This window comes from Natrix helvetica (genome assembly GCF_964273705.1).
Source record: "Natrix helvetica genome assembly, chromosome: 16".
Taxonomy (NCBI): domain Eukaryota; kingdom Metazoa; phylum Chordata; class Lepidosauria; order Squamata; family Natricidae; genus Natrix; species Natrix helvetica.
Genome location: NC_138563.1, coordinates 10572290 through 10585283, shown reverse-complemented (window position 1 = coordinate 10585283; position 12994 = coordinate 10572290). Strand labels below are relative to the sequence as shown.

The 12994-nt window shown below is 49.0% G+C and overlaps 1 protein-coding gene across 1 annotated transcript; it reads left to right on the top strand.

Moving 5' to 3' along the window:
- Positions 1–991: 991 nt before the first annotated feature.
- Positions 992–1393, top strand: NHLH1 (nescient helix-loop-helix 1; the record flags this gene model as incomplete). The annotated part of the gene is made up of 1 exon (XM_081968365.1): positions 992–1393. One exon carries the CDS (start codon positions 992–994, stop codon positions 1391–1393), a length of 402 nt encoding a protein of 133 aa, XP_081824491.1.
- Positions 1394–12994: the final 11601 nt, after the last annotated feature.

The window sequence follows — 12994 nt, the reverse complement described above, 5'->3', positions numbered from 1 at the left end:
GGCTCTTCTGAAGAACATTTCAAAGCATCTCAGCAGGTTTGAAAATTAAGACACCCACCAAGCTGGGTTCCATATCAAGGCTGGTGTTATTTCCTTGTTAAGAGCTGGCCGGCAGAGACCCAGGAGAACTCTTGCAAAGTCAAAGGATCAACTCCAACTGTGGGTGTATTTGAGATTGGCATTATTTATCTATGGATAAATTCGCCTCGAGGGGACGTGTGAGCAAACGGGAATAAATGATGGCCCTGTGACATTGTTTTCAATAGGCATAGGTTTCAATATGTACAGCTTAAGTGTCAAGCTTCGGGTTAATGTCAGCATTCCAAATGTCATCCAGAATTAAATCAGAGTCCAAGGCAGATCTTTCCTCAAAGTTCCAGTTTAATAAGAGAGACATGTTGGTACATCTGTGGGAAATCCGAATCTGAAAGCTTCCTGGGTTTCCCACTCAGTTGAAAGTTCATGATCTTGCCCCCCACACCCACAAGTCCATCCCATGGCCCAATCTTCCACTGCCACGCTGGCATTTCCACCCATCCACTTCCGATCAGGTGCAGAGACAAAGGATGACCTTGGGCTTCTAGAAAGGAATGTTTTATTTTGACAACAACATTCTACTCCTTACTATTCCCCCTCCCAATTCCCCACTAATGAAACAGCATAGTAAAATAATAGAGAGTGTGGCAGGCCAAAGATCCTAAAAGGAATATGACTGCAGGCCTGATAATAAGTATATTATTGCTGCCATGTTGTTTCTCTTATCCTTTCAGGTAGACGGACGAAGCTCCCAGATCCATCCAGAATTTCTGCACCAACCAAATATCTCTGGTTGCTTCCCATAATTTCATAAGAGCGAATCGCGTGGAAATTTGAGGTGGATTCCGAAGCCCATCCTGCCTGTCCTCCTGTAGGGTTTATCCAAAGCCCTCCCCTCCCCTTCTCCTCCCTCTTCACCCCACAGCCAGCCTGCCCCGTGGTCTTCTCAGCCACCATGCTCAATTCAGACCAGACCGAGATCGACCTCCAACCCACCCATTCGGAGACGGAGTCGGTCTTCAGTGACTGTGGGGGTGGTCGGGGTGGACCTGTAGAAGACCCCGGGTCCCTCAGTCTGTGTGGCCAGTCCCGGGGCCCCGAATCCAGCGATCACATGAAGAAGGACCTTCAGCACCTCAGCCGCGAGGAACGGCGGCGGCGGCGGCGAGCCACGGCTAAGTATCGGACGGCCCACGCCACGCGGGAGAGGATCCGCGTTGAGGCCTTCAACATGGCCTTTGCTGAGCTGCGGAAGCTCCTGCCCACCCTCCCTCCGGATAAGAAGCTGTCCAAAATTGAGATTTTGAGGCTGGCCATCTGCTACATCTCGTATCTAAACCACGTCCTGGATGTCTGAGTGGCAGGCGCCTGGGGGGGATAGGCCTGGCCTCTTGACCCACATTGTCAAGAGTAAATAATGAACGCTTTCTCTGGATTTTGGTCTACAGAAGAAACATCTAGGATCTTCACATCTGCTTCTGGTTTCTCTTCGGTCACTTCTACCTTCCCGTTCCATCTACTAAATGGAGATTCTCACAAGTGCTGGAGTGATCCTACTAACCTAACCATGGACCTTCTCCACTTCCTTCCGGTTGAGAGGAAGCTGCCCAGAATTCTCCAGTTCCACCATGAGCTTGAAGGAGAGAAGGATTTTGGTTCCCTTTCGCCCCAGAAATCTGTCATCAAGAACCTCACATTGTCCTTCCCCTCAACATGCTGGGTTGGGAAGCATCTCCCCATGGGTTCTACACATTTGGAGTTTTGATTGCCTTCCATCTCCAGGGTGTTGAAGCGCCGTCTGAATGACCTTCTCTCATTCATGTGCATATCTTTAATACTTGGACATAATAATGTGGAAATTAGCAAGGGGTGGCGGGGTGGGGGAGTCCGGAAATTGAAAGAGAAGCTTCCTTTATCTCGGAGGTCAGCCTTGTCCCAAATCTTGGATTGCTTGAAGATGGGTGGACTTCAACTCCCAGAGTTGAAGTCTTCCATTCGCTCTTCGATTCTGGGAGTTGAGGTCTGCCCATCTTGAAGCCAGTAGGGTTGGGAAACTGTCCCTAGACGGTGGATTTAGTTAGAGAAGCTCCCGGGTTGTTAAAATAGGTCACTTGGGGGGGGGGGGGGTCAAAGAAACCAACACAGACAAAGCAGGAGAAACTCGTGACTTTCTTCTTGCAGGTCTTCTAATCACGACACAAATCTCTTAGGTGCAATACGTCAGTTTTTTAAGTGGCCACAAGGGCCTTTGCTCTTTTTAGCAACGCAACACACACACAAACACACAAAACACACTTCGTGCTTCTAGATTTGGATCCTGAGGTGGCCCCTTTGTTCGTTTAGTGCAGGTGGCCTGCTGGTGGTGGTGGGGGTAGCGGGGAATGGGGGAGGCTTTCACAGCCTTAGCAGAGGTGGGCTGCGGTCAGTTTGTACCGGTTCGGCCGAATTGTTAGTTCCGACAATCGGCTGGACCCGGCCCCCTGCCCCCTGCGCTATCCCGTCCTATACATCTCACTCTCTGGCTCGCTTGCCCCTCCCACGCAGCCCAGCTGACTTCCGCGCCTCGCCCGCCCTACTCCCCACGGCGGCCCAAGAAGGTGTGCAGGAAATTGCCCTGCGTTTGAAGCCGTGCACAATCCCGGAAGGGACATTTTCGATCCTACAGCAGGGCAACGGGTTGTTCAATTACATGAAACCCACCTCCACCTAAGAGACTGAGGGTCTTCTTCCTCCAGGTCCAGGTAGTCTTTGACTTATGACCGTTCGCTTAGCAGCTGTTTGAGTTTACTGAAATAGAATGGTTTAGGACTGGTCCTCGTACTTATAACCGTTAGAGGATTTCCCCCACAGTCACGTGACCAAGCTCCTGGCGCATCTATTTATGACGGCTGTGGCATCCTGGGGTCACATGACCTCCTCAACAGGCTTCCAACAGGCTTTTCAACAGGTGATTCACTTAATCAGGTGCCACTCACTGGTTTCTCTCTCTCTCTCTGCCTTGCTTAATAACGGAAATTCTGGCTGCAATTGAGGCTCTAAGTCAAGGACTACGAGTGGACGGTTGGGGAGCTCTTCCTGATGTTACAGATGTCTCCAAGAGATTGGGGGTAGGGTCAGGGCTAAGAAATGAATGAAGCTGGGACGAGGAGTAACTCCGATTTGGTTTCATTCAAACTTCATTTCTGTTCAAGTAACTAATTTCAGGCGATGAGCTTCTTCTCTCTCTCTCTCTCTCTCTCTCTCTCTCTCTCGGTTTAAGAACTTCCACCATTGGTTACATTATTTGTGGTAGTTCAGGAGCAGCAGGGGGGCTTGGGCTGCCCCAATTCCCACACCGAGGTCCACCCGAGATCCTGCCGCCCCCCCAAAAACACCCTGGCCTTCACCCGACCGCTGAAATCATGGCAGTCCCACCGTTCCTCGCTCCGCCCACCTTCCTGTCATCCTCTATTGATGTATTTATTTGATGTAATTATTATTATTATTATTTTGAGATGTTATTTATTTACAGTGTCCATGCACTTTGGTTTGGGGAAGAAAGATTTCAGGAGGGTGGGAAAAAAGAAACGAAAGCAATTCCTTCTGTACGTGTGCATTTTCGTCTACGTCTCTTGTTCGGTGAGCGCAGAGCAGAATTCGATCGCTATTTATGATTTATTTTGTAAGCCGGAGCGGCAAAATATTAAACTCTTCCGTGCAGATGAGCCTAATTTGATCGCCAACGAGGCGGGCAGCGAGAGACAAACACTCCACCCCCCTGTTTTCTCCCCCCCTCCTTAAAAATCCCTCCACCCACTTTATTTGTGGCGCTGGGTGGCAGCTGGTAATTTCCTCAGCAGTAATGGATAGTCACACGCCCATTACGAGCAGCCTAATCAAATCTCGCACCGCAAAGCGTGAAGAAATGGCAGGAGTGGGAAAATAGGGCTGGAGGAAGAGGAAGACTTGTGCCGCTCTGCCAAAGTCCATCAAGCCAGGAGGGGAGCTGCTGCTTCTCTGCCCAGGTGTGTCCTGAAGTTACCTGGGCCCGTTCCCTCCTTAAACACGACGAGATGTTATTGAACGTCGCCAAGGTGCCACTGAAGGCCACCATTGCACTGTTCTGAGCCAGCTCCCTAAACACGGCGAACCCTCTGAAGGGAACGCAAAGATTCCTTTATGAGGAGCTCCGGCAGAAAGTTTCTCTCTCCCACCGCAGGCTAAGAAGTCCGTCCGTCCGATTAATAGTTGTCTGCCCCATCTATTCATCTCCGCCCTTTGCCTTTTATCCCCAGAGCTAGAATGGGGCTTCGCTAGCAGCGGTGGCTCTTCCATCCCAAGGACCGGCCCATAGATTTCCACTGTTCTCCTCTACTCTGCATTCTGCACATTCACACATCAGGCACTGGACTCAGCTGTTCCTCCTCTTCCTCACCAGCCACCTCCAGACCTGGGGACTGTTGACTCTCCATCTGGGGGCTGAAGGATGGCCCAGGCTCTGCCCCCCTCCCTCTCTCTCTCTCTCTGCCAGCTCCATTCCCTCTCCCCCCCTCGCAGCTCTCAGGTTGCTTTGATGCTGACCCTGACTCTCACACCTTCTCGTCCTCCTCTGATTCAGCGGCTCGGGGGGGGGGGGGGAACGGCAGCCGACAGACCAAAACACGAGTGTTTTCTCAACCTTGGCAACTTTAAGATCGGTGGAGTTCAATTCCCAGAATTCCCAGCAAAACTGGCGGGCAGTTCTGGGAGTTGAAGTCCACGCCTCTTAAAGCTTCCAAGGTTGAGAAAACACTGAAGAAGATCTTCTTGGAGAGTCCTCCTTCCGGCAACAATATTTAAGTCACCTTGCTTTGTATCTGGCGCTTGTTTTCCAGGTGGCATAGGGTGACAACATCCATAATGCACAGCCAGTTCCAAAATTGGGAGGATACCAGGCTGGGGGAAAGGCCCGCGTTAAGGCTGTGATGGTCCCCCGAGGCATAAGGTCGATCCTGATTTAGGCCTCATGCAAAGCCTTGATTCGTTGAATCAGATTTCTGGCGTGAACGTCAAGAGCAGAAGCCACGATGGGGCCTACACAGACCATGATTGCTGCTGCATGGAACCTGCTGAGGCCCAGGCCACCAAACATTGTCAGGATGCAGAAGAGGAACCCAGCTATAGTGTTGTTAGAGGTTGTATGATAGCTACAGGTTTGCCTGACGGAGGAGCAAGAGGTCATACGTCTGAATGTACAATGGGAGAACGAAAGAGAATTTGGATCCTTTCCAAGCAAACTTACCCCCTTTTCCTCACAGCTCCTGAGTGCCCAGTGAGAATTTTCTTCCATTTGTTGTTGCCATTCACACACACACAGCTCCTGTCTTCCCAGGTCATTGGACACGCTATTTATTTGGGTCTCCTGCCCTGTAGATGTTTCGTTGCAAACTAGGTAACGTCATCTGTGCCACTGACAATATTACCTAGTTCGGTTATGAAACGTCTGCAAGAAAACCACCAAGCTCAGAGAGCACTAAAGACCCCGCAGTCCTCCTCGTCTCCACGAATCCCATTCCCTTCTAGAATTGATGATGTTACATAGTTGGGTAATGCAACGCCTCCAAGAAAGCCACCAAGCTCAGAGAGAACCAAGAAGCCACAGTGGTTGTCCTCCTCCTCCTCTTCCTCCTCCTCCTCCTCCTCCTCCTCCTCCTCCTCCTTCTCCTCCTTCTCCTTCTCCTCCTCCTCCATTCCACAAACCCTACTCCCTTCCAGTGCTGATGACGTTACCTAGTTGGGTAATGACTGAGAGAAAACGACAAAACTTAGAGAGCACCGAGGAGCCCCCAGGCAGAATCTTGTCAAACTCAGCCTTTGTTTTTCTTACCCTAACAGATGTGTACCTGGGAGATTCTAGAGTTCATTTAGTAACTGTCCAAAGTTACAACAGCACTGAAAAAAGTGACATGACCATTTTTCATACTTATGACCGTTTCAGCATCCCCCATGGTCACGGGATCAAAATTCAGACGCTTGGCAACTGATTCATATTTATGACCGTCCCAAGGTCACATGATCCCCTTTTGTGGCCCTTCTGACAAGCAAAGCCAAATTCACTTAACATCCATGTTACTAACTGAACCACTGCAATGATTCATTTAACAACAGTGACAAGAAAGGTTGTTAAATATGGGGGGGGGGAAACTCACTTAACAAATGTCTCACATAACACCATCAATCGTGGGCTCAAAATTGAGGTCGTAAGTCAAGGACTACCTGCGTAGAACATTCAAGAGACTAGACTGGAGAATAATTGCCACATTCTTTAAAAGTGAGGAGGATCCATCGTTCCAAAACGGCGTTTTCCAAACTTGCCCACTTGAATATGAATGGTGTCAAGGACAGGAAAAGCCTAAGCAAGAATAAGGCCACACCTGGAGTCCTGCATCCAGTTTTGATCCCCAGACTATAAAAAAGATGCTGAGACTCTGGAAAGAGTGCAGAGAAGAGCAACCAGGATGATGAGGGGACTGGAGGATAAAACATACGATGAATGGTTGCAGGAACTGGGCCTGTCTAGTCTAAGGAAGAGAAGGACCAGGGGAGACAGGAGAGCATCTTCCAATATTTGAGGGGCTGCCCCAGAGAGGAGTTATGGGGTCAAGCTATTCTCCAAAGCACCCGAAGGCCAGACAAGGAACAATGGATGGAAACTGACCAAGGAGAGATTCAACCTGGAAATAAGGAGGAATTTTCTGACAATGAGAACAATCAGCCCATGGAACAAGGTCCCTTCCAACTCTGTTAATCTCTTAGATTGATTTCTAGCTAGTCAAAGCAAACTGGTGGTAGATAACAGTCAACGGAACTCAAGGTGAACTTTTGTGGACACTAAGGGACTCAAGATTGATGGCATGTTTGACCCCCTCCCTCTGCCCCCACCTAGCCATCTCCTAGAACTGGACTTCAATGCCCAGGACTCCCCAGCCAGAAGATGGATGGACTTCAACAACTCCCGGCATGCTTTAAGATGCATAGACTTCAGGCTGATGGGGGAATTCTGGAAGTCCACCCTTCTTCAAGTGGCCACTTTTGAAGAAAGACGGGCCAACTCATTGGGCCCAGCATAAAAGGAGATCAAAAGTGAGGCATCACCCAGGAATGTGCCAGTAAGGGCAGCAGCAGCAGCCCCTTGGCGGAAGAGACGAGGCCATTTTGTGCAGGTGCCCCAGAGGAGCTCTGCTGGATGCTGTCTCTGCCGCACTCTGCTTCCTCGGTGGAGAAGCTCAGCAACCAGGTGCTCCCAAGGACGGAGCCCCAATGAAAAGACCCTCTGGAAGGCTGTGCATTTTGCATGTGTCTTGTGCCCACCCCCCCGCCATCCCTCTGCCCCCCCCCAGGAGCCCCACCCGCTTCCACAGCCCCCGCCTGGCATCCCTGACTGTCTCCAAGGGCCAAAGGCTGCCATGCTTTTGATTCTCGGCCATGGCAACAGCTGCGCCCTTGTTTATGACGGATGGGGATGGTAGTTCTGGGGGGAGGGGGAGGGGGTGCCCAGGGGGACATGCCTGGACACGCTTTAATGAAAGGGAGGGGGCCGAGCTGTCCTTCCTCCTGGCTGCTCCTGACTGAAGGCGCACGAGACAGACCAAGGCTGCCAATCTGCTGGCGGATCCTGCCGAAACGGTAGGCACTGAGTGGCTGGGGGAGTTATAGCAACAGCGCTCAGACTTATACCCCGCTTCATGGTGCTAAGCGGTTTACAGAGTCAGCCCCTTGCCCCCAATATTCTGGGTCCTAATTTTTCCCAACCTTGGAAGGATGGAAGACTGAGTCAACTTTGAGCCAGTGAGAATCGAACTCCTGGCAGTGGGCAGAGTTAGCCTGCAATATAGGAAAGGAAAAGAAAGAGGAAGGGGAGGAGAGGAGAAGAGAGGGAAAGAGATGGGCTGGAGGACAGAAGGAAGGAAGGAAAATAAGGGGGGAAGAAGGTGGGGAAGGAGGAAGGAAAAGAGGAAGAGGAAGGAGGAAGGAAAGAGAGATAGGTTGGTTGGAATGAAGGAAGGAGAAAGGTGAAAGGAAGGGAAGGAAGGAGAAACGGGAAATGGGAAAGGAAAGGAAAGGAAAGGAAAGGAAAAGAGCTCTTAGACTCACATATCGCTTATGGCCCTCTGTGAGAATTTGACAGAATCAGCATATTTGCCCCTAACAATCTGGGTCCTCATTTTACTGATTTTGGAAGGACGGAAGGCTGAGTCAACCTGAAGCCTGGTGAGATTCGAACTGCCAAATATCCGGCAGCCGGCAGTCAGCAGGAGGAGTCTGCAGTCCTGCACTCTAACCACTGCGCCACCACGAAGCAGTGTTATGTACTGGGTGTCATCAACTTACAACCACCAATTGAGCCCAACATCTCTGTTGCTAAGTGAGACAATTGTTACATGAGTTTTGCCCCATTTTACGACCTTTCTTCCCACCGGTGTTAAGTGAATCCCTGCCATTGTTAAGTTAGCATCACGGTTGTTAAGTGAATCTGGCTTGCCCCTTGACTGTGCCTGTCAGACGGTCGCAAAAGGGGAACAAGTGACCCCAGGACATTGCAACCGTCACAGGTACATGTCAGTTGCCAAGCGTGTGAAGTTTGATCATGTGATTCAGGGGATGCTGCGTCCGTCGTAAGTGTGAAAAATGATCATGAGCCACTTTTTGTAATGTTGTAACTTTGAATGGTCACTAAACAGGCTGCTGCAAGTAACAACTACAACAACTCTCATTGTAAAGTCTGTGGATTTCGAGGCCCTTTGCAACGGGGTGAAAATATAAGGCGCAGTGACCAGAATGCAAAATAGTAGACTTGGAAGGGACCTTGAAGGTCTTCTAGTCCAACCCCCCCCTGTCCAGGCACCGACTCTAAAGCACAATGAAGGCAGCCCAACTGGCTGCTAATGTTTGCCTTTACTGGACTGCAATATTTTAAACAAGGGCTGGTGGAAATCGCTCTCATGCTCTGGCAGATGGAGATTTTTAAAATTATTATTATTTATTAAAGAATAATAAATCTCCCCAAAGTCAAACTCATACACATCTACAGAAAAACAGAAGAGGAAAGTGATAAAGAAAATATGTAAGAAGTGAAAGAATAAATTATATATATGTGTGTGTGTGTGTGTGTGTGTGTGTGTGTGTGTGTGTGTATGTATATGTTTATGTATATGTATATATGTGTGTATGTATTTGTGTTACAACCCCTGGTATGCCCAAATATGGGAGGGAGCTCACTACTCCCCCTTTCTGTCCTTCGGCTCATTACAGAGGACCATCCAGAGGACCATTCGGCTCATTACAGAGGACCATCCAGGCAGAAAACTTTTTATTTTTAATGTTGCCTTTTTTATATTTGTGTTGTATTTGTGCTGATAAATAAATAAAGGGAGACTAGTATAGATCTATTTCAAGCTATTTAGCTCTCATTAGCTAGCCATACCCTTACTGGGAATCGAACCAGAGCTGTATTGCATATTAGGCCGATGTAATTGCCACTAAACCACAGGCTCTCTTCCTTATCAGCTAGGCCAGGGAAATAGGTATGTATTTGTGTTACAACCCCTGGTATGCCCAAATATGGGAGGGAGCTCACATTTATTTATCAGCACAAATTGTTGGGGAATAGGCTGACTTAGAGAGGGCTGTGAAGTGGTATATATGTAAGTTCCTTCCTCCCTCCCTCTCTCCCTCCCTCCTTCCTTCCCTCCCAGTGGTTAGAATGAAGTATTACAGGCAAACGCTGCCCATTGTCAGCAGTTCGATCCTGATTGGCTCCACGTTGATCAGCCTTCCATCCTTCCAGTAAAACGAGGACCCAGATCGTTGGGGGCAAATGGGCTGAATTTGTAAACCGCTCAGAGAGGGCTGGAAATGACCGTGAAGTGGTATATAAGTCTAAGTGCTATGCCTATTATTGGTGGCTCATCAAGGCGGAAAGGATTCACTGGAAGGACTCTGATGCGCAGATTTTAAAAGAGGTGAAGAAATGCCATGAAGTAAAGTCTTTTCCTTCCATTTTTGCCAGTAGCATCTCATTTAAATCATCATCATTATTATGGTTTGTCACACAGTCAGCCAGATGTTTAGACTGGGTTTGGCCCTTTGGTTCATTTTTCATGCCCTTCTCAAAGATTTGGAATAGACAGGAGGTTTCTTTTCCCAAGGGTGTTGAAGGCATCATTGAAGGATGTAAGATTATTATTATTATTACTACTATTATTATAAACTTTTATTCATTCAACATGAAACTCAGCCAAATGAACATTCAAAAATACATCACAAATCCCAGTGACTGGTGCTAATGGTTGATACGGTTTGCTGCCAGCATCCTAGGGATCAACCAAGGACCTTCTTAAAATATACGATGTTTTGAGTAGCAGAGCTTTTTGCACTTCTGCTGGTTTTATTGCAGGAAGCTGCAATTTCTTGATGTGTTTTTGCAAAATTCTTGGACATGGTGCCAAGTGCCCCGAGGACCATGGGTGTCACTGTGACATGTTTCACCCATAATCGCATAATATTTCGTGATTATTTTCCAGTTTTTTTTTTCTTTGACTCTGGCGTCTACTGGTAGAGTAGTATCAATAAATTGTATGCTTTGGATTATGATGTGGTTAATCTTTGGTGAGATTCACAGCCTTTGAGGCTGGTTGGTAGCTCAACATCTCGAGTCCTAACCAAGGACCTAGGAACTGTTAAGGTAATGTCGGAGGATATAAGTTGTCCCAAGTAGGGTGGGTTTTTTGTAGAATCAGAATGTTCAAGCCCGATAAATTTAGAATTTTCAAATAGCGAGGTAACCCTTTAGTTATTTCTCCAAGGGCTCCAATTACAATTGGGACAACACACGATTTCTTTTTACACAGTCGCTCAACTTCAATTTGCAAGTCTCAGTACTTTGTGATTTTTTCTTGCTGCTTATCTTCAATCTGTGTGCATCACCAGGTATTGCAATGTCAATAAACCAGACTTTTTTTCTTTTCAACTATTGTTATATCAGGTGTGTTGTTGTTGTTGTTGTTGTTGCTGTTGTTATGTCTGTCAATCAGCCAGATGTTCAGGCTGGATTTGATGCTTTGGTCCACCCAAACCCTGGGATAGGCAGACCTTTGCTGGTATTGTTGCAGGATTTCAGCTGTTCCAATAAATCTGCCTTTTGCAATTGACTGACGAGTGAATTTGTCAATGCCGATAGCGTTCAAGTGATGCTCCAGATGTGCTGGGATTGCACCCAAGGCACCTCAGAGGGCGTATTACCGGGACTACCTTTGCTTTCGTTTGCCACAGTCGTTCTATTTCCTTTGTGTGTGGGGGGAGGCTTTGCACTTATGATTCGTCTGCTAGGATAATGTAACGCTTTACAGAAGACCATCTGGTGGTGTCAATGGGCCGAGGAACCCAAGACGTAAACCTGCTGTTCTCCAGATCGGCAGGGATTTAAAAACCTTGAAGGTGGGGATTACCCCATCCCCATGCAGCCGGGATCCACGTTGGGGGTTGGTTTGCCCATTTTCAGATTCTTTTTTGCCAGGGACGATGCAGTGAAACTGGGCTGCCCAATCGATGGAACATGCTATCGCTTTGATGGGCCAAAGAGCTTTTCCGAGAAGGGGGGGTGGCAACCTGGTAGTCCGTATCTGCACCCCTAAAAGCACCCCCCCTTTCCTCGAAAGACAGCCCCCCCCCTCCCCCAAATGCCCAGCTGCTGCTGGAAAAATCCAGGATGGCTTAGTTGCTCTGCATTCGGAGAACCTCCTGGGGAATACAGCAAATCGATCCCCGTTTCCCTCCTCCTCCTCCTCCTCCTCCTCCTCCTCCTCCTCCTCCTCCACCCCATGGAAAGGACTCCGGGGACCTGCCAGAAGGCCAATTCCAGGCTGTGGCAGCCTCTCCTTCTGCTGCCCGGCGCCCCTCACTCTCTCCCCCTCCTCATTCCCGATGGGGGGGGGGAGGAAGAGGAGAGGCTCAGGCCGCCTGTGTGTGTTTGCAAGGAAGGAGCAGACCGATTAATCAGGGGGGGAAAGTGTGAACATGCTGTCACTTTCCCCAGCCCGTCTGTGGTGCCCATTGTGGTCCATCGTCCCGAAACATATGGAGGGCATTGTGATTCTGCCCGGTGGCAACCCAGTTCCTGCGAGGTGACAGCTTGGGCGCCTCCATCACATCCAACCTGGCTCCTTTGTGCTTGAAGTGGCCTTCGCAGACGGACGGAGCAAGCTGCTTTCGGCAGCTCTCGGCCAGCGAAAACCCCAATTGGACAAAAAACAAACCGTGTGTTTGCTTTGCATTCCTCTAAGAGGGCAGCTGCCTCACCTGGAAGCCACAGGGGTAGGGAGAAGTCAGTGAGGTCAAAAGTCAGGGAAACTGGCCGGGACAGATGCCAGATTTCGAGATTTCTGGGCTCCGGGTGTAAATTGAGTTGGAGGCTCTGTTGAGCTGACATTTGGGACCGACAACAGGGGTTGCGTTGACCCTTACTAACTGGGGCAAAGCACAGAGAAAGGGCTGCTGGGAATGAAGTGGTTCTCAACTTGCCTCATCTTGAGGATGAGATACAGGAAAAACCCTCTAAGTTTGGGGAACAGTCGCCCCCCACTTTGCCTAAGACGCCATGATAAGAGTCCACCCATCTTAAAGTCACCAGGTTGAGTAACAATGAATTAGTGGGTGAGGATTTAGGAAGCAAACAGACACTCTAACACGGGGGTCCCCAAACCTGGCAACTTTAAGACTTGTGGACTTCAACTCCCAGAATTCCCCAGCGAGGCAACAAAAACGGAATGCACAGGTACAGTATAGGTGGTACCTTGCTCAGTAGTAGTAACTGTGAAAGGGATCTTGGAGTCCTAGTGGACAACCATTTAAATATGAGCCAGCCGTGTGCAGCAGCTGCCAAAAAAGCCAACACAGTTCTAGGCTGCATCAACAGAGGGAGAGAATCAAGATCACGTGAAGT